The 22,255-nt window shown below is 45.8% G+C and overlaps 2 protein-coding genes and 1 long non-coding RNA gene across 5 annotated transcripts; all 3 read left to right on the forward strand.

Moving 5' to 3' along the window:
- The first annotated feature begins 2,581 nt into the window (after positions 1-2,581).
- On the forward strand, positions 2,582-5,749 carry LOC125523262 (uncharacterized). Of its 3 annotated transcripts, XR_015610847.1 has the most exons (4): positions 2,582-2,828; positions 3,441-3,570; positions 4,439-4,593; positions 5,679-5,749. It is a non-coding gene; the product is annotated as an uncharacterized LOC125523262 (long non-coding RNA). The 3 variants fall into 3 exon arrangements; XR_015610845.1 differs by lacking the exon at positions 3,441-3,570 and having other exon boundaries at positions 2,582-2,833; XR_015610846.1 differs by lacking the exon at positions 3,441-3,570.
- An 11,072-nt stretch (positions 5,750-16,821) lies between these two features.
- Positions 16,822-17,850, forward strand: LOC147961046 (uncharacterized; the record flags this gene model as incomplete). The annotated part of the gene is made up of 1 exon (XM_087533651.1): positions 16,822-17,850. A coding segment is annotated over exon 1 (1,029 nt), but the record flags the coding sequence as incomplete, so codon positions are not given.
- Positions 17,851-17,852: 2 nt separating this feature from the next.
- On the forward strand, positions 17,853-18,883 carry LOC147961047 (uncharacterized; the record flags this gene model as incomplete). Its single annotated transcript, XM_087533652.1, has 2 exons — positions 17,853-18,285; positions 18,378-18,883. Coding segments are annotated over 2 exons (939 nt in total), but the record flags the coding sequence as incomplete, so codon positions are not given.
- Positions 18,884-22,255: the final 3,372 nt, after the last annotated feature.

Below are 22,255 nucleotides of genomic sequence, written 5' to 3' on the forward strand. Positions count from 1 at the left end.
GTCATGGTTTCCTGACTATGGACATTGGATGTCATTGATAACGAGATCACATCATTAGGAGAATGATGTGATGGACAAGACCCAATCCTAAACATAGCACAAGATCGTATAGTTCGTTTGCTAGAGTTTTCCAATGTCAAGTATCTTTTCCTTAGACCATGAGATCGTGTAACTCCCGGATACCGTAGGAGTGCTTTGGGTATGCCAAACGTCACAACGTAACTGGGTGACTATAAAGGTATACTACGGGCACCTCCGAAAGTGTCTGTTGGGTTGACACGGATCAAGACTGGGATTTGTCACTCCGTATGACGGAGAGGTATCACTGGGCCCACTCGGTAATGCATCATCATAATGAGCTCAAAGTGACCAAGTGTCTGGTCACGGGATCATGCATTACGGTACGAGTAAAGTGACTTGCCGGTAACGAGATTGAACGAGGTATTGGGATACCGACGATCGAATCTCGGGCAAGTAACATATCGATTGACAAAGGGAATCGTATACGGGGTTGATTGAATCCTCGACATCGTGGTTCATCCGACGAGATCATCGTGGAGCATGTGGGAGCCAACATGGGTATCCAGATCCCGCTGTTGGTTATTGACCGGAGAGTCGTCTCGGTCATGTCTGCTTGTCTCCCGAACCCGTAGGGTCTACACACTTAAGGTTCGGTGATGCTAGGGTTGTGAAGATATGTATATGCAGTAACCCGAATGTTGTTCGGAGTCCTGGATGAGATGACGTCATGAGGAGTTCCGGAATGGTCCGGAGGTAAAGAATTATATATAGGAAGTGCTGTTTCGGCCATCGGGACAAGTTTCGGGGTCACCGGTATTGTACCGGGACCATCGGAAGGGTCCCGGGGGTCCACCGGGTGGGGCCACCTATCCCGGAGGGCCCCATGGGCTGAAGTGGGAGGGAACCAAGCCCATAGTGGGCTGGGGCGCCACCCCCCAAGGGCCCATGCGGCTAGGGTTGAGGGGAAACCCTAGAAGGGGGCGCCCCTTGCCTTGGGGGGCAAGCCCCCCACCCTAGGCCGCCGCCCCCCCTAGTAGATGCCATCTACTAGGGCCGGCGCCCCCCCCCCATGGCACCCCTATATATAGTGGGGGAGAGGAGGGACTTCATACCTGAGCTTTGGCGCCTCCCTCTCTCCCCGTTACGTCTCTCCCTTGTAGTATAGGCGAAGCCCTGCTACTGTGACGCCCTGCATCCATCACCACGCCGTCGTGCTGCTGGATCTTCATCAACTTCTCCTCCTCCCCTTGCTGGATCAAGAAGGAGGAGACGTCTCCCATCCCGTACGTGTGTTGAACGCGGAGGTGCCGTCCGTTCGGCGCTTGGTCATCGGTGATTTGGATCACGTTGTGTTCGACTACATCATCACCGTTCTTTTGAACGCTTCCGTGCGCCATCTACAAAGGTATGTAGATGCATCCAATGACTCGTTGCTAGATGAACTCCTAGATGATCTTGGTGAAACGAGTAGGAAAATTTTTGTTTTCTGCAACGTTCCCCAACAGGCAGGCCCGCCATGCCACCAACGCCAGATCGGCCATGCCACCACACCCCGCAGGGCTCCGCACCGCCTCATGGCGCAGGAGAGAGGGAAGGCCCCCGCCACCGCCGTCAGGTGACGGCCCCGGGCAATAGGCCGGCGGCATCCTTTGGCGGCGGAGGAGGGAGGGATGGAAGGACGGGGAGCCCCCGGCGGCTAGGGTTGCGATCCCGCCCGAGTCGCCTGAGTGGGGGCAACGCGGGGGGAGCGGGCCTTTTTTGGTAGTTTAAAAAACTGACTTCATTGAAGGGGGATATGCATCACGCCCTACCTTTTTCCCAGGTAGAGAGATGTATTTGGGACTTCTGGGTCATCGAGATTTGGTGGCTTGCTTTGCAACATGGTCTCAGTCGGAATTCCTTCTTCTTGCCAGTTATGGAATTTGTAGTGTCTCCATGATGCAAAGAGGTGCTAGGTGCCGCCTTATTTGAAGGTAGTCGCTATGGGCATGCCGCTTCTTGACTTTTTTTTTCAGCTTTTACATTGGTTGGCATGTTAATTGTGTGCATTCTCGAGGTCTTGTCAACATGTTGTTCAAGAGGCGAAGCTTACTTATTTTGTCTTATCTTAAGGCATTAATAAAAAAATTCCATTATTGAAAAGCGCCTAATCACTTTGAAAATGTTCTACTACGTACCTTCATCATGCAAGAGGACATGGATACTATTTTTATGCCACACTGAGAAGCACCCAAAGGTTTGCTTGAGGAACTAATTGTAGGAGAACACATATACGCACAAGCATTTGATAACCACTACCTCTGTCCTGGTTTATTTATCCTGTTTGCATTTTGTGTCAAATTTTTATCTTAGATTTAACTAACAAAATGTTAATGCATGTCATAAAAGATAACGGAATTGCTATTTTTCAGCTGGATGAAATCAATTCGCGTTCATTCACTTTTTTGTCCGTCCGATCGTTTTGTTGATTCGTTTTTTTTTCGTTTTTTTCTAAGCTCTAGGCTACTGTTACCCGGCCCGCATAATTTTTCAGTGAGAGACCCGTTAATTGCGGGAACCCGTAGCCCTCTCGCCGGGTGCCATTTCTTTTTTTCTTTTTTTCTTTTCGCTTTCCTGTAGATCACTCATCTCGCCCGAAGCCCCCTCGTCTCTTCGGCCCGGCGTCCCCTCGTCTCTTCCCCTTTTGATTTCGAGCGGCGAAGACCTCGGTGAGTTAGAGAGCTTGAGTCATGGCAATTTCGATTGGGAGTTCTCCTTCGGTGCCTGCTTGAGGGCTTGGTGGTCAGGCGGCCGGAATTCTTCAGGCGGTATGGTCGGTTTCTTCTCTCCCCATCGATGCATCTCTCCTCTGTTGTTGTTTCCCTTTCAGTTCTCTGTTGCTCAGATCTGTGGGTTGCTCGTGTGCTAAGATCTGTAGGTTTATGTGATGTTATGCGTAGGGGATCGAGTGCTGTGATGTAATTCCAGTACTTTTAGTATTGGTGTTGATTGTAATTCCAGTAGTATTTTTGCTGATTTACTAATGTAATTTTTGGTGTCTTCCATTGTATACCAGTGCATTTTTTTTCTTTTCCAATGATATAGCTCTGTATTTCTAGTAGTATATTTTTTTCAGAGTGTATTTTTTCACTGTTAGTCAGTTGTATTCCGTCCATAAAGAAATATAGGAGCTTGAACTTGTGTAAATTTGTGATTGCTCAGGAGTGTCCTTTTCTTATCACTCGACTTACTCCGTAAATCTTATTTTTTTACTGTCACTTGTAAGTGAGATCACAGTGTTATTGTTGCCAAAAGAAAGCCAAACTCTCATCCAGATGCGTCTCGATTCACATTTCTATATGATAATATGCACGACTGATTTCTTGTATCTACTGATACAAGAGATTCTTTCAAAAGATAATCCTAAACCCCTAACCCAGGGTGGGCGAAAGATGGAGGCAATACTGCCGTTGAAGCTCAAGAGTGAGCAGCAGTCCGGTTACCCCTTGCTTTCTCAACTTGAGTAGGAAACTTCCAACCAAACAGGACGGAGGGTCACTAGTGTTTTAGGTTAGTTTACTCTATCTTTGTAAGTGAAATTAAAGTGCAAGTTGTAGTGTAATTTTAGGTTAGTTACTCTATCTTTTGTCAGTGTTTTTACACTGTAATGGCTCCATCTAATATTTTTGAATTTACTCTGTAATTCATAGTGGATTTCTTAGTGTAATTACTATAATTTTTTAGTGTAATTACTGTATCACTTTAGTGTAATTAAAATGCGGTGCATTTACACTGTAAATTGCAGTGTAACTAATCCTACTAGTGTAATTACTTGAAGTTAATTTTTTAATTTAGTGGAATTACAGTGGAATTATAGTGTATGAACTGCGCATTTTACAGCGTAAATTTAGTGGAATTACAGTGTATGAGTTGTGCATTTTACAGTGTAGTTTTAGTGTAATTCTTTCTGTAGTTTAGTGTAATTTTACCTGTATCTCACCTCCCTTATCAGTGCTAATAAATTCCAGTTCATTAGTGTTGCATGAGTTCCTGGTTTAGGTTAGTTAGCTACCTCATTAGTGCTGCATTCCTAGCCTTTTTGTTGAAGCATTTTCCTAACCTTTTTGTTCATATCTTCCTGAATCTGTGACCCCCTATCTGTTTTTCCTATAGCCATGTGCTGTAACTGTAGTTATGAATTCAGAAACTTGCAAGTAGTTTTCTCTGTTCCTGCCCCCCCCCCCCCCCCCTAGACTACTTGGTGTCTTGGTCCTAATATTCTTCGTGGTTCTAGTGTTAATTTCCTGGTTCTAGTGTGTTTTTTGTGTCGCGTAAGTAGAGTTCCAGAGTTCACTTTTGTACCTGCAGCATGTAAGTGAGGTTTTGTCCCTTCATCATATATATGTAATGATTCGTAGACGTCCTTGTTTCTTTTCAGATGTAGACATGCAGGAGAGAGATCTGTCTCATCTGTCTCAATCATGCTAAGTGTGGGGTGAACGCAAATATGGGGGTGTTTACCTGTGATTCCTATTGAGTGGAAGACTGAAGCAACTCATTCTACAGACAAGCCTGAATTTTTTCAAGTATCAGGTTGGTGTTTGGATGAACTAAACCTGTTATTGCTTAATGGGGCTAGTAGGAAAGTTTGACATGGACATAGAAACGACAAGTAGAAACATAGACAAACAACTGTCAAGCTCCCATGGGTTGGAAATATCTGACTGAAACTGAATTGCTATTTTTCATGTGGATGAAAACAATTCCCACATGCGCATGAAAATAGATTTACAGTGTAATTTCTATTGGCTTTACAGTGTAATTTCTTGTAAATTTACAGTGTAATTCCTAGTGGATTCATGTGCATGAAAATAGATTTTACAGTATAATTCCTATTGTATTTACAGTGTAATTTCAAGTGGATTTATAGTGTAATTCCTAGTGGATTCATAGTGTAATTCTCAGTGGAGTTTCACTGTAATTCCCAATGGATTTTACAGTGTAATTCCTAATGGATTTTACAGTGTGAGTACCTTATAGATTCTTTTTGTGTAAATATGTTATCAGTTTTATAAATTCTTTTTGTTTATTGCTACTTGTGTGAGTGCCTTCTAGTCTCAATGTTTTTAGCCTGATCGTGTTTGTCCTTTTTTCTGTTAATTTCAATTTTCAGTGCTAATGTTGATGCCTATGAATATTCAGTATAAGGAAGCATCAAATCGTAGTAGTTTACACTTTACACTTCCAAAGTTACTTAAATCAGTCCTTCAATCACAACTATTTAAGAACAGGTAGAAAGTGTCTAAAACTAGTAGATCAAAGTTTCTTAATAGTGTTTAGTTTGTTTAGTTTATCAGTTTCCAAATTTTGTGAAAATAGTCATATTTTCTCTCGACTGGAGCAATCCACCCCCTTGTATGTTTTTAAATTTTCCCAAAATGGGATTGCTAATTTCCTAAGCATGTTTTGGTGCCCGTAGTGTGTTTATTTGTGCAAATTCAGAAACCCATTGTCTGGGCATCTAGTTTTCAGTTTTCCTGTGATCATAGACTACTAGTTCATGTGAGCATATCCTAGTTGTTCCTAGGGTTTCTCCTGGTTGTTTTTGTGTGATTATGTTCTTATTTTTATCTGTGTAGATTTGTGCTTAACTTAACCTATGTAATGATCCACTACAGGTCAGTTCTGTCTTCCACATTTGTTCAGGTAGGAGGGAGACAACAGGAGGTGATGAACGCACAGGAGGAGGGGGAGGGGGGGGGGGGGGGGGGGGGGACCGCCGTGTATGGTGGCGTTTCTGTAGGGTAAATTTAGTACTTTCTCAGTGGAATTACAGTGTAATTCTTTTGTGTTTTTTAAGTGTAATTTACACTGTAAATCTTAGTGGAGTTATAGTGTATTTTTTAGTGTTTTCAAATGTTTTTACACTGTAATTGTTAGAATAAATTCGAGGCATACCGTCGATTATCCGAGGACCAAGAAATCACACGAGCACGACACCGAGATTTGTTAACGAGGTTCACCGATATGACTACATCCCTGGGGCCTGACTACTAGCGCTCCTCCCCGTAACACCATCACAATACCGCACCCGGTCGCCCTGGACACCGGCACATGCCGCTGGCTTCCCGTTCCGGTGCTATTATGTTGGCATAGGTTACATCGTGTGTCTACCCCCGCTATATAAGAGAGGCCTAGGATACAAGTGTCCTACTTGGACACGGCTCCATATCCTATCTAAACACAATACAACTACAAGTCCAACTGTAACCTACCTCGTACACTATATTCGACACAATTCTAACAAACTCCACCTTGGCGAATATACTCCGTCACCCTGGATTTATTCATGTGTCAAACTTCCATATACATTGGACTTGAGCTCATCCCATGAGTACCGCTGCTACTCAAAAGACTCCATATGACTCCACCTGCAACTTGTAGTCCCTTTATTTTCTTGACCACAATCAACACTCGAGCAAAATTAAGTTCCTCTTTACTCTAGTGTATGCTCCCAACTTCCAGAGCTTCGTTCAACGCATCACACACTGATCACTGACCTGCGTGAAAATGAACAACTCACATATTGGGTGTCACACATAAATGTTACCTGAACTCAACATCACCGCTCCTTTCTTAGCCGCATGTCTGAAACTTGAAGAAATTTCACCATTGCTTATAGTCATCCGAGTCAAATTCGTAGTTGTCTCACCACATGTATGACCACCAGAGCCCTGGCCCATCTCCATGCCCCGTGCGCGCCGCACGTCTCGCCGCTATTACCGCGTCGAGCCTCCGCTGTCCCGGTCGAGTCTCAAAGGGTCGCGAACCCACACCACTCAACCCCCACTGCAGAGTATCACCGATCATCATCGACCGATGACGAGTTTCACGCTTCCATCAGACCACTGGGCTCCAGTCCGAGCTACGTGTTCCTCGCTTTTTCCCTTGCTGAATAGGCTTCGATTCCCTAGATGCTTACACCGTAGCCCCTCAATCCAGCTCCACCTTGAACATGACTCCATGGTAGATGATCAGTCCACCCTCGCGCCCCGTTAACTTCAAGCTTTCATGCGTGCACCGTCTTGAATCAACCCCGCGCCATAGTCTTGTCAAAGCCGCACAAGCCATCGGGCCTGCGCCACGTGTTTTCACGCCCCAGAAGTCGGTCACCATCAGCATCACGCTTCTACGTCATCTTCGCCGATCCCACCATCGTCTTCTGTACCAGCCGACTCACGTCGATCCATCAGACCATCTAGTCCGACCCAGCCGAACTTGTCCGACTGCAACCATGCTCCACCATGTGCCGTGTCCGTCCGCACATCTTAGTGCATTGCTTGACGCCCTGTGTATGCATGATGCTGCCAATAACACACCCCGGATTTCTTGAAGTATAACTGAGACCATTGCCATCCATACACAACAGTGTACCAGTGAAGAAATCCAAAAATAGTCCCTTAGAGCTTTCCAGAGCACGTACAAAAACAACACTCATAGCTTCTTAGACTCTTTTTCCTTTTCTCACACATGATAGCAATCCATGTCACGGTTTGACTCCCTGTAGTTCCGTCTTTGTGTCATTTTTTTAAACAACAAATTTCTCGTAGCTCTGGCTTCGCTTCACGTTCAGCCAACACGGCATCCTGCCTGGACCTCTCTTTACCTTGCTGGTTCGTGCCCAACTTTGCTCCTCAGGTCCAGCCCGACCGCGCGCCCGCGTTGGGCCACACACAATAGAAGCCCACGTGGGCCTCAACCTTGTAACAGCCGCCGCCTCCTGATCGCGCTGAGTCGCCGAGTCCGTCCAACGCATCTGTCCAAGGCACGTGCATCACGCCGCCGCTGTTCCTACTGATCCGATCTCACCCAGATGTCAAACGCAAGCACCGCTACCAGTCGTTGCTACCCTCGATTGTTTCTATTCGAGCGGTCAATTCCACTGCTTTCCTTGTTCACACAACTCGCAGCCACGACCACCTTCGACCTTCCTCTTAATCAACGCACATCCATCTCTTCGTGACCTTGCTCATGATATCATTTGTTAGAATAAATCCGAGGCATATCGTCGATCATTCAAGGACCAAGAAATCACACGAGCACGACACCGAGATTTGTTAACGAGGTTCACCGACATGGCTACATCTCCGGGGCCTGTCTACAGGCGCTCCTCCCCGTGACACCGTCACAATACCGCACCCGGTCGCCCTGGACACCGGCACATGCCGCCGGCTTCCCCTGCGTTTCGGTACTATTATGTTGGCATAGGTTACATCGTGTGTCTACCCCCGCTATATAAGAGAGGCCTAGGATACAAGTGTCCTACTTGGACACGGCTCCATATCCTATCTAAACACAATACAACTACAAGTCCAACTGTAACCTACCTCGTACACTATATTCGACACAATTCTAACAGTAATTATTAGTGGAACTACAGTGGAATTTAGACTGTAAATCTGAGTGGATTTACAATGTACTTTACTGGATTTTGCTCTCTATTTGCAAGTGGAATTACAGTGTATTTTGAGTGCAATTACTGTGCATTTTCCATGATTTTTACACTATAATTATTAGTGTAATTTTAGCCCTCTGTATAATTGATACACAGCAGCAGCAGCGGTAATTTAGTGTGGTTAGATGTCATCAGTTTTGGTCCTTTTCCTCCTCCTGTAGATACATGTTGTTAGCTTTTAACCATTTTAGCTGCTAGTTTATTGTGTGGACCCGTTTATAGTTTGGTGTTTGGACCTGTTTAGAAGCGATTTGTAGGTGCGGGGCAGAAAGAACAGGGTACACAGGACAGGTGACACTTGGCATCCTTTAGTTGGCTGAAAAATATGATTGAAAGCGAATTAGATTTCAGCCGGATGTAGAATAGACAGTCCCAAAGATAATATCATTGCAAACTAGGTTCAAATACGAATCCAGCAATGTAATTTTTGGTGACATGGATTAATATTTTCCAGTTAAATTTATGGTTAAAATTTAGTATAAAAAACAAAGGGAACCAATAATCCAGGATGGAGGTAGTAGACAAGATATGGGTATTTATAATGCATTGATGCTTCTCTATTTACTCCTTCTCTTGTAGAAGTAACCCTCTCCTTTATCACGACCCACCATTTTGTGCATTCATGAGGATCTCTCTGCCTGGTCCATCCTATATATTCCTCATTTTCCACTGTGGAAGAGATGAGGAAGTAATTGAGGTTTAGGGGTTGTTGGTTACCCTTCTTCTCCATGTAGCAAAGGGCAACACACAAAGAAAATTGCACGTTATGCTAGGCTTGAGAGGTATTAGGACATGCGAAGGTTATTGCATGCACAAAGTGCATAAATATTGCATGCACGAAAATGCTGCAAGAGTAGCAATTTGTTCATAGTCATGATGCTCCATTACTCACATTTTTCTACTCTTGTCCTGCTATCTTTTTTGTTGCTTCATTTGCTGTACACTGCGCACCTCTTCAACTACCGTTGTAGCTGCAGTTTGAATGCGGGCGCCCGAAGTGGGCTTCTCAGCCATCACGCATGTCCGATGCCGAGGAGGAGGTTGAATGGGCAGCAAGCTTTTCGCATCGCTCTGAGCCAGCATTGAACACGACATGGAGAGAGAGAGAGAGAGAGAGAGAGAGAGAGAGAGAGTGAGCAGCTGCGTTGCGGGTGGACGTGGCATGGGTGACCATCTCAACCGACGTGCCCCTTCAATGCCCGGCATGCTGTAGACTGGTCACGTCCGATCTGGAACGACACAAATGTGACGCCTCTTCCCGGATGGTTGGAGTGGTCACACGAGAGTGGTTTTTGGGTGAGACTGTTGTCGGGCGCGTACGTGGCAGAGCTATGGGTGCCCGCAAACCTCCCCTAGGTTTTGTGTCTGTTTGCGGGAAATCGGACGGACGGACCCGTCCATGGATGTTTGCAACATTGTGTTGGTTGGCAAAAAAATGTCTGGACGCGTCGGTCTGAACGTTTTTGCGGGCATTTTATGACATGACATTGGAGATGCCCTAACGCCATTTCCTATTCAGCACTCAAGGTGTCGTTTCCTGTTGATTTTAAATTTGGCGCACATCACCCTTCGAACAGGGGCTTGTTCCATTAAAAACCTTTCATCTTCTTGTTCGAGCCATGGGTTACCAACTGTACGCGGCTCGATTGCAAGGTCTGTGGTGGAAGCCATCAAGATAGGAAGTTCTACTAGCTATGGTGCAATCATCCATGAAATCACAAATCATCCTAGGACCTTTATCTCTAGTAATTTCATTCATGAATTTAGGATTTCGAACATTGAAGCTCACAATCTCACAAAGTATGCACTTTCATTAAGATTTGGTCACCAATTCACCATATTTGGTTAGGCAAACCCGACAATATTTTTTTGTCTCACAGAACATTGTGACGGGGTAATAAAGCTTGCGAGATTGCCTAAAAAAATTTGTACGCGGCTCGCCTGTCAAGTGTCACATCCAGCGGGGCATCCAATTTTGGGAAGCTTCCAGATGCTTGCAGTCTATTTTTTCCATTTTCTTTTTCTGTTTCTTTTTTCTTATTTTCTTTTTCAACATTTCGAAATTAAAGAACACTTTTCAAATACATGAATAATTTTAAAATTCATGAACATTTTTAAAATCATGAATACTTATTAAAATTAACTAACATGTTTTAAATTCTTGTTTTTCTAGTGTGCTGGTTCTCGCAATACTGCAAGCAAGAACGTAAATTTGGCACTTGCCACACATGTACACAAGTATCCCCAATGAGTTAAAAACCAAGGCCACAGTACAACAGTATGCAGAAGTTCCTAAGAGCATTTCCAGCAGTTGGCCCTCCGGGGGCTAAAAAAAATCACCGCCTGAGGGCGACCCGGCGATAAAATCGGTTGGGGTCGATCGGGTTCCCAGCCGCTGGCCCCAGGGTCGCCCCCCAGAAGGCTTTTTTTTAAAAGACATTCGGTTAGAATTCGGGAAACGGGCATAAACTTCGGCGACTTAAACAATTTTTTACATAACAAGCTTAAAATTTACTAGAAAAAAAAACTAAAAGCCGCGACTACAGGAAGAACTCGCTGAACTCGGCGAAGTCGTCGCCACCCCTGTCGTCCTTCTCCTCCTTCACGCGTCCGCCCCTGCTGGACCCCTGCCCAGAGTCGCCCTCGCGGACCGGTGGCGGCGCTTCGTCATCGCTGTCGTAGAGAACGACGACGCCTCCCTCGTCGCGGCCACGGCGACGAGCGGCAATCTCCTCTAGGGCGCGGCGCTGGCGCTGGCGCTCCAGCCGCGCCCAGTCTTCCCGCGCCCACTTCCTAGCCGCCGCGTCGTCGAACCCCGCCTCCATCTTCACGCGGGGGAGCCCTAGCTTCGTCTTGACGGCGGCGAGCCCCAACTCCATCTTCGGCTTGACGAGGTGGGGAGGAGCCGAGGAGGAGGCGTGCCCGCCCTCGTTGATGACGACGCCGGTGCTACGGGTGCGCTGGCCGAGCGGCGTCTCTGCGGGCTCGGCCTTGACGCTATAGAGCACCGGCGAGCCAGAGGAGTGGGAGGAGGAGGAAGAGGAGCCGGTCCTCCTCGGCATCCATTGGCCGCCGCTCCGGCGCGCGACCGAGGCGGCACAGTACGTGAACGGCGGCTCGTTGCCGCCCTCGAGGTGCTCCAGGACAGCGTGGAGCGTGCAGTCGGGCGTGCCCCACCACAGGCGGCGGCCATCGCTGTTCTTGGTCCCCCGCACCACCGATGCGTTGTTGGTGGAGGCCAGCCCACGCCTAGTGGTTGCCGGCGGCGTACTTCGGGCGGGCCCTCTGCTCCTCCGTCAGGGACGCCCGGGCGTGCTCGACCTCGGCGTTGAAGTAGTCGGGGCGCGTGACGTCGGGTAGCGGGGGCACGGAGATGCCCCCGGTGTTGAGCCTCCACGGCCCCGGCGCACGCATCTCGGGAGGCGCCGGGATGTTCACTTCATGCAGGAGGTGGGCTTCCCACTCGTACAGAAAGCGACGGCCGAAGTCATTGGCCGCCGCCCCGTCGCCGGGGAACCTCTTGCCCATCGTCAGCGGCGGCGGAAAGAGTTCGTCGGCGACGGCTGTGCATGGGGAGAGAGGGGGGCTGCAGGCGGGTGCGTCTCCGGCGAGGGAGACGTGCTGCTTTATATAGCGGCCGGGAGGTGGGGGGGGGGGGGGGGCGTTGTGGGTACGCGTGGCGGGAGGGGGCGCGTCGTCGCACTGCACCGCCCGTGAGGAATCAATGGAAGGCTGACCGGCGGCAGCCTTGGCATTGATTCTCCACGGGAAACTGGGCGTTTTGAGGACGATGAGGCGTGGGTCGCTGACTCGGCAGGCCCGCCATTTGTTCGCGTCAAAACAGTTTGCCCGGGCGCCCCCAGCGCGCCGGGTTCGGCCTGGGTCCGTCGGCGCCAATTTCGGGCGAAATCGGTGAAAAATAGGCTAATGGGGACGCGACTGGGCCCGTTTTTGGGCGCTGGCGCAATAAAAAAAGCCTTTAGGGGCGCAGTTGGGGACGCGGCTGGAGATGCTCTAAGATCATGATTCTGATGTAATATTTACAAGAACTAATTAGAGAAAAAGTTAAATGCCACAACCTCTTGTAACTCCGCAGCACGGAGAAAATTTTACAGTAACAATCAGTAACAAGAAAACATATGTACCAAAAGCCAATCAAATCTATCGGAGAGAAATCAGCGAATAACAGAACAGCGAACATGTCACATGCATCGACCTGGCAAAAACATAACCTCTCTTCCCTTTATTACATCAAAATCTCTCATATTTATTACATAAATCTTCAAGTTCAACCACCGCCTACTCATTTACACAACCTTCCTTCACTTTCCAATATCGTTTTAAGATGTCAATTTCCTAGCGCTAGAAGAACTAGCGATGGTAGATGTGTTGTTCTTGTCCCTCAATTTGTCGATCACCATCTTGGGCGCCTAGCCAGTAAATGGGAATGATAGATGTGGTTGCTCACGTAATGGTGCACTAGATTCTTACCTTGGGAGTCACAGACTTGTTGTCAACATTGAGCACCACTCCTTCCGGTTTCTTGTCTCTGAAGTCACCGGGCAGCCTTTCTAGCCACAAACCTTGACACACCGTTGTCGCAGCTGCACAGAATGATAATGCAACCAACTTCTGCTTTTATGATAGCCAACTCACTATTCTTCCTCTTAAAAAATATGCCACGCCCGAGGTGCTTTTATGGTCTTTCACATCTCCTGCCATGTGGTTATCACTGTAGCTAAATTGCTCCACCATCTCCTTCTTCTCTTTCAAATAGGCACACCAAAGTTTTGTTGAATTTGGAACAGTGAATTTTTTTAAATGCACGGGCTCTTTTTCAAAAACGTGAAAATTTTCCAAATTCACGAAAAATATTCATGTCTGAGATATTTTTTCAAAAGTTAACGGTCTACTATGAACCAAACCATTCAACCAGTCAACCGAGAGAGCGAGACCGAGCAGCTGGAGCGAGCGAGCGAGTAGTGGAGAGTGCTAATGGGCCGGCCCAGATGAGACGCGTGTGAGCAACGGTGCTCCAGTCAGCGCCTGGAGCGCCAATTAGGAACTTTCATTTCTAACTGCACAAAGATAATTGTCGGTAAGCACACACCTGGACATGAATTAGACTCAAAGCGCTGCGTACATTGGTTATAACAAGCTGAACATTGAGTCTGATAGTTCCTCTGCGGTTGAATCCATGAAAGGAGAGGACGAGTATGCCTTCTATTCATGTGATTATGGAGAGCAGGCAGCTTATGACGGACTTTGACCATGTTACTTTCAGCATTGTTTAAGAGAGCCAACGAGGTGCCGAATACCATAGCTAAATCTTCTTTTAAATATATTTTCTCAGGTTTCTGGGATGCTTCTACCCCTGATTTTATCTCATCAAGCCTTGTAAATGATCTCTCCATTCTTTGATGAATAAAGCCGCATTGCTGTAAAAAAGGCATTGCGTACGCGTGTGCACATGGATGGATGTATACACTCGGCCGGAGCTGGAGAGCATGGCGCGGGACGCGATATGCCCAGAATCAGGGAACGCGATCGCACGCTGAAGTTTCACGGGGTCGAGAGCAGCGACATGCTCCAGATCTTCAACGAGTGCACACACCTGGGGACCGCACGAGCTCGACGAACCCTGGGCGGAGGCGCAGGTGGAGATCGATCAGGAGGAGAACAGGCGGCGAGACACATGCCCAGGATCGTTCAGTCCGGCCCGCCCTGCCTCGCAGCTGACATGCTGGGCCACATACCCAGTCATGCCAGCGCAGGCCCGCTCAACCGCCGGCCCAGGAGAGCCCAGCAGCAGATTCAAACCCTGCTCCCTGGCCGCTCGGATCTGAGCCGCCGCGGAGGTTGCCGGCGCCGGCTGCGCCACCACCAGCCGGCCATTCGGTCTCTTCTTTCTAGTCACCCGCGTCCATGAATCCGGCAGGAAGAAATCCAACAAAGTAATGGGCTGGAGGCATACCTTGGGAATTGGCCCTTTCCATGGCTGGAGCGCGGAAGCCGCCCTCCGATGAACAATCCGTCGAACGATCTCCACCTTATCCTCAAGGTTAAGTCCCTCCCTCACCGGATCGTTGCAAGGCACGATGTCGTCCACAACCATGGCAACTTCCTCCTCCGAATACCCGGGATTGAAAGCTTCACAGATTATGTCGGAAGTCGTTGGCGAATACAACTCCGGCGAATCTCCGGTGCAAATCCCGTCGTCATCATCTTCATTGTCTGATGAATCCGCAAGCGCCCAAAACTGGCCGCCGACGTGCCTACGCCCAGGGCTGGCGGAGGCCGCCGTCTTCGCGGCGGTCGCCACAGGCACCGCACGCATCACCCAACTCTCCGATAGTTCATGCTAGTCCTTCTGTGAGCATGTACTAGTGGTGGCCGCGGATACGCTTGGCAGAGTGATGGTAATGCCGAGAGGCCTTTTCTCGGTCCTCCGGGTGGTTTTGTTGATGGGGCGTCTGGCCCTGACTATCGGCAGCGGGGTGGATACCGCGGTCATCGTGGTGGTCGAGGTGGTCGGTTCCGTCATCGGCAGCCTCCTCCACCTGTGGCCGTCGAGCAGACGGTCGCCGCCGGAGTTGCGGAGTCGTCGGTTTTGTCTGGTCAAGCCATGGATGTGGTGACGGCGCACTAGTAGAAAAGGGGGCTTTGGTCCAGGCCGAGTAAGCCCATTTGTCCCGGTTCAGTCCAGAACCGGGACCAATGGATGCATTTATCCCGGTTCGCGCGGCTAAGGCATTAGTCCCGGTTGAACTGGTCCCTTTAGTCCCGGTTCGTGCCATGAACCGGTACTAATGGGCTTTGAGGCATTAGTACCGGTTCATGGCACGAACCGGTACTAAAGGTCTCATTTTCAAACTCCCCCCCCCTTGGACCGCCTTTTCAGTTTTAGAAAAAACAAAAGAAAATGATGGAAATGTCAAAAAAATAAAATAAAATAAGTTTCCCATGTGATATGTGGTCTAGTTGTTGGGAAAATTTACAAATATGAATTTCGACTTTATTTACAAAATCTCTCTAGAATTTGTAAAATGGGCATAACTTTTGCATACGAACTCGGATTAAAAAGATTTTTATATGAATTAATGAGTCTCTTACTGTCGGCGTTCTAGGGAGCCTATATTTGGGCTTGGTCCGTCGTTCGACAGTAAGATTTTTTTGTTTGGCGTATATGTATGAATTCAATACTTAATCACCGTCGGTGCTCCGAGAGGCCTATATATTGGCTTCGTTCGTCATTCGACGATGATTTTTTTATATGTATGAATGAATTGATTACCGCCGCCGGCGTTCCGGGAGGTCTATATATGGGCTTGGTCCGTTGTTCGATGGTGATTTTTTTATCATATATATATATATATATATTTATATATATGAATTTAATGACTTGATCACTGTCAGCGTTTCGGGAAGTCTTCATATAGGCTTGGTCCGTTGTTCGACGGTGATTTTTTTATTGCCATATATGTATGAGTTTGATGACTTGATCACCGTTGGCGTTCCGGCAAGCCTATATATGGGCTTGGTCCGTCGTTCGACGGTGATTTTTTTTATTGCCATACATGTATGAGTTCGATGACTCGATCACCTGCGGCGTTCCGGCAAGCCTATATATGGGCTTTGTCCGTCGTTCGATAATGATTTTTTTATTTGCTATATATGTATGAGTTTGATGACTCGATCACCGTCGGTGTTCCGGCAAGCCTATATATGGGCTTGGTCCGTCGTTCGACGGTGATTTTTTTTTATTTGCCATATATTTATGAGTTTGATGACTTGATCACCGTCGGCGTTCCAGCAAGCCTATATATGGGCTTGGTCCGTAGTTCGACGGTGATTTTTTTTATTTGCCATATATGTATGAGTTTGATGACTCGATCACCGTCGGCGTTCCGGCAAGCCTATATATGTGCTTGGTCCGTCGTTCGACGGTGATTTTTTTATTTGCCATATATGTATGAGTTTGATGACTCGATCACCGTCGGCGTTCCGGCAAGCCTATATATAGGCTTGGTCCGTCGTTCGACGGCGATGTTATTGTTTTTTTGGGGATGAGGAATATTTTCAATCACGCACACCTGTTTCGTGTTTCTCATATTCCCTTTTTTATGCATCAAATTCAAATGTTGAAATGTTTTTTTATTGTATATACTATCTCTCGTTGCAGACTGCGTACCTCGGGATCATCTCTTCCACCTTGGTATAATATTCAATCTTGCATTTTCATGTACTATTTTTAACTTCCTGTAATTTCATACGTATACCGACATGCATATTTTCCTTGCATATAGATGGAGGAAGCCACGACACCATCTTCGTCTGAATCATGTAGAATGCCTTTATCAAAGTTGGCCAAAAAACACCTATTTGAACCTGATACTAGTGAGCTAGCCAATCCAGTGATTACGAAGTTAGGCGTACCACACGACCATCCTGAGCTTGGACCACGTGGATGGACGGCAGGGCCATCTTTCTCAGCTCGTTGTTATCAACCTCCCGCACCTGGGCCCAGACTTGATGAAGCTTCAACCCTTGGGACACATATGATATCCAAAGGTTTAGGCTGGGAGAATCATGAGGTTGAATACGCTCCAATGCCTTTTGGGTATCTTGAATGGGGTACTAATGTCTTGAAGAAATATCATACCCATCTGAAGGGGAGTGAGGAAGGCGTGGATTACGTCTATGGAGCCATTTATTGTTCTTTAGGCGACTATTCTGTCTCCCCTTCTCTTTTAAGGTCTTTATTGGAGAGATGGGATCCCAACACCAACACGTTTTTGTTCTCGTCTGGCGAGTGTACAGTCACACTTCTTGATATGCATCAGATCGCGGGGTTGCCCCTTGATGGTGAACCTTATGAAGAATATGTTCACCTAGCTGATGAGTTGCATCCTTCGACTCTTTTGTACCCCAATTTCCTGATTCGGCTCCTAGAAATTTGGACCAAGCTTGCTGTGGGTGGCAAAGTAGGTTTCAAGGAATGGTGTGACTTCTTTCACAATAGTGGAGTAAACTCCTTTGCTACCAAGAGCTTAGAAGACCAGCGCGTGTACACTGCGGCTTTTCTTGCCATATGGCTTTACCGCTATGTCGTTGTTGGTGGTGGGCCATATATTCACCCTGGGGTATTAGTGATGGCGGCATGGATTTCCCTAGGACAACGTATCTCTTTGGGCCCACCTGCTCTTTGCTCCCTTTATTACTCACTTTGGCGAATTTGTACTCATCCAATTGGCCCCTCATTCATACATAGGATTTGGCCGTTCCACTACCTTGCTGGATGGATGGGCGTGTACCTCAAGAAACCCTATGGAAAGGTAATGTACTGAAACAGAATGCCATAGCTGGGTCCTCCTCCGCTCACCCGCTATCAGTGGATAATGATATCTCAGACACTGCCCCATCCGCTAGTGGAAAGAGACGCAGACAATCTACACCGCCTCATGTGGAACAGGAAGAAAGGCTGCCTTTGAAGCGTAAACTTGATTTTGCCCAAGAATCCAATTTTTCTGAACCAATAATATTGGATGGTCCGTCCTTAGATGTTGAATTCAGTAACTTTGTTAGTGATGAAGATTTTAGCCATGTTCTCACGGGAGAAAAGGACCATGGCCTTGGTGACCTCTTCGATTTATCCGTCGAGGATTGTACCTTTGGCGAGTGTGGCACAAGTCGTCTACCCTCCAGCCCTGGTGTGGCTGAAACTGTGCTCCCTACCCCTAGTGCTCTTGATTTCTTGTCAACTTTACCTGGTAGTTTATTTACTTATGCATTTATTTAATTGGTCGTATCTATGAACCATCATTATCATCAAATTTTCACGACTCTTCACTTATTTTTTTAGGTTGCGAACGAGAAAGTTACCATTCGCAAGACCCTGTAATGACAGTTGTATCAGGGGAAGGCACACAGATGGACTGCAGCTTTTTCAAAGACACGTTTATAGATGCCACAGTTACTGTGGTGAAACGAGCCCTCGAAGGACTGAACGACTCTACCCTTAGTGATCCCAAGCGACGCATCATGCTTGAGAGCGTTTCTCAGACGCTGCCCACGCAAGTACATGAGGTAGCTAAGGTGCATGCTATGTTGGTCGGGCTTATTGACCTTTCCAAGAAATTGGAGGTTGGCCAGACTGAGTTCACGAAGGGATCCGAGCGAGATGAACATGCTGCTGCTGAAGTCGAGCTTAAAATTAAGTCCGGCCACGAAGTTTCCAAGGCTGCAATTGTGGACTTATCTAACTTAGACAAGAAGTATGCTGAAATGGAGGTGCAGGAAGCAGCGCTTAAGGTGCAGCTTGAGGAGGCTACCGCTAGTTGGAGACATATCAAGCATCCCCAAGCTTAATTCATACTCGTCCTCGAGTAGCTAAATGATAAAAACAGAATTTTTGATGCAGAGTGCTACTTGGCATAATTTTAATGTAATTCTTCTTAATTGTGTTATGAATATTCAGATCCGAAAGATTCAATATAAAAGTTTAATATTGACATAAAAATAATAATACTTCAAGCATACTAAAAAAGCAATCATGTCTTTTCAAAATAGCATGGCCAAAGAAAGTTATCCCTACAAAATCATATAGTCTGGCTATGCTCCATCTTCACCACACAAAATATTTAAATCATGCACAACCCCGATGACAAGCCAAGCAATTGTTTCATACTTTTGGTGTTCTCAAACTTTTTCAATCTTCATGCAATACATGAGCGTGAGCCATGGATATAGCACTATAAGTGGAATAGAATGGTGGTTGTGGGGAAGACAAAAAGGGGGAAGATAGTCTCACATCAACTAGGCATATCAACGGGCTATGGAGATGCCCATCAACAAATATCAATGTGAGTGAGTAGGGATTGCCATGCAACGGATGCACTAGAGCTAGAAGTATATGAAAGCTCAACAAAAGAAAAACTAAGTGGGTGTGCATCTAACTTGCTTGCTCATGAAGACCTAGGGCATTTTGAGGAAGCCCATCATTGGAATATACAAGCCAAGTTCTATAATGAAAAATTCCCACTAGTATTTGAAAGGTATAACATAGGTGACTCTCTATTATGAATATCATGGTGCTACTTTGAAGCACAAGTGTGGTAAAAGGATAGTAACATTGTCCCTTCTCTCTTTTTATCTCATTTTTTTATTTGGGCCTTTTTTCTTCTTTTATGGCCTCTTTTATTTCTCTTCCTTTTTTTTCGTCCAGAGTCTCATCCCGACTTGTGGGGGAATCATAGTCTCCATCATCCTTTCTTCACTGGGACAATGCTCTAATAATGATGATCATCACACTTTTATTTTTCTTACAACTCAACAATTACAACTCGATACTTAGAACAAAATATGACTCTATATGAATGCCTCCGGTGGTGTACTGGGATATGCAATGAATCAAGAGTGACACGTATGAAAGAATTATGAATGGTGGCTTTGCCACAAATACAATGTCAACTACATGATCATGCTAAGCAATATGACAATGATGGAGTGTGTCATAATAAACGGAACGGTGGAAAGTTGCATGGCAATATATCTCGGAATGGCTATGGAAATGCCATAATAGGTAGGTATGGTGGCTGTTCTGAGGAAGGTATATGGTGGGTGTATGATGCCGGCGAAAGGTGCGCGGTATTAGAGAGGCTAGCAAAGGTGGAAGGATGAGAAAAGTGCGTATAATCCATGGACTCAACATTAGTCATAAAGAACTCATATACTTATTGCAAAAATTTAGAAGTTATCAAAGCAAAGTATTACGCGCATACTCCTAGGGGATAGATTGGTAGGAAAAGACCATCGCTCGTCCCCGACCGTCACTCATAAGGAAGACAATCAAAAAATAAATCATGCTCCGACTTCATCACATAACGGTTCACCATACGTGCATGCTACAAGAATCACAAACTTTAACACAAGTATTTCTCAAATTCACAACTACTCAACTAGCATAGCTCTAATATCACCATCCTCATATCTCAAAACAACTATCAAGCATCAAACTTCTCATAGCATTCAACACACTCATAAGAAAGTTCTTTTACTATTCTTGAATTCCAAGCATATTAGGATTATTTAAGAAAATTACCATGCTATTTAAGACTCTCAAAATAATCTAAGTGAAGCATGAGAGATCAATAGTTTCTATAAAACAAATCCCTAAAAGTTATAAGTGAAGTACTAGAGCAAAACTATAACTCAAATGATATAAGTGAAGCATATAGAGTATTCTAACAAATTCCAAATCATGTATGGCTCTCTCAAAAGGTGTGTACAGTAAGGATATTTGTGGTAAACTAAAAAGTAAAGACTCAAATCATACAAGACGCTCCAAGCAAAACACATATCATGTGGTGAATAGAAATATAGCTCCAAGTAAAGTTACCGATAGAAGTAGACGAAAAGAGGGGATGCCTTCCGGGGCATCCCAAAGCTTTGGCTTTTAGGTGTCCTTAGATTATCTTGGGGGTGCCATGGGCATCCCCAAGCTTAGGCTCTTGCCATCCTAGGTCTGGCAGGCCCACTGGGCAGCGCCCCAACAAATTTTTTATATAGTTTTTTCTTTTCTGCATTATTTATTTTCTTCTATTTATTTTTGAGTAATTTTTTATATAGTTTTTTCTTTTCTGCTTTATTTATTTTCTTCTATTTATTTATGAGTAGTTTTTTTTCTGTATTTAGTTTCTTTGTGACCCTCTCTACTATTTCGCAAATGATATGCGGGTGAAATGATAATACCATTGCAAGTTTCAACATTTTCAGAATTCATTTTGTAGTGATTTTCAATTTCACGGTCATTTAGCTCTCTAAACAATTAGGTAAATGACTGAAAAACAACAAATGATGTCAGAACATGTTGGAAATTGATGACGTCGCTTTGAATGCTACATACTGAACACAAAATAAGTCCGGAGTTCAAATAAGTTTAAAAAACATTGAAGTGCCCGTGTAACAGATGAGTTCTCGTCCGAAACCCTGATACTCCGAAAGAGATTGTCCAGTTTGTACACGAAGTGCGTCCAGTTTTTGCCGTGACCCTCTCTACTCTTTCGCACATGCTATGCGGGTGAAATGATGATACCATGCCAAGTTTCAACATTTTCACAGTTCATTTTGTAGTGATTTTCAATTTCACGGTCATTTAACTCTCTAAACAATTAGGTAAATGACTGAAAAATAACAAATGATGTCAGAACATGTTGGAAATTGATGACGTCGCTTTGAATTCTGCATACCGAACACAAAAGAAGTCCGGAGTTCAAATAAGTTTAAAAAACATTGAAGTGCCCGTGTAACAGATGAGTTCTCGTCCGAAACCCTGATACTCCGAAAGAGATTGTCCAGCTTGTACACGAAGTGCGTCCAGTTTTTGTCGTGACCCTCTCTACTCTTTCGCACATGCTATGCGGGTGAAATGATGATACCATGCCAAGTTTCAACATTTTCACAGTTCATTTTGTAGTGATTTTCAATTTCACGGTCATTTAGTTCTCTAAACAATTAGGTAAATGACTGAAAAACAACGAATGATGTCAGAATATATTGGAAATTGATGACGTCGCTTTGAATGCTGCATACTGAACACAAAAGAAGTCCGGAGTTCACATAAGTTTAAAAAATATTGAAGTGCCCGTGTAACAGATGAGTTCTCGTCCGAAACCCTGATACTCCGAAAGAGATTGTCCAGTTTGTACACGAAGTGCGTCCAGTTTTTGCTGTGACCCTCTC

This window comes from Triticum urartu, chromosome 7A (genome assembly GCF_056163025.1).
Source record: "Triticum urartu cultivar PI428250 chromosome 7A, HENAU_Tu73, whole genome shotgun sequence".
NCBI lineage: Eukaryota > Viridiplantae > Streptophyta > Magnoliopsida > Poales > Poaceae > Triticum > Triticum urartu.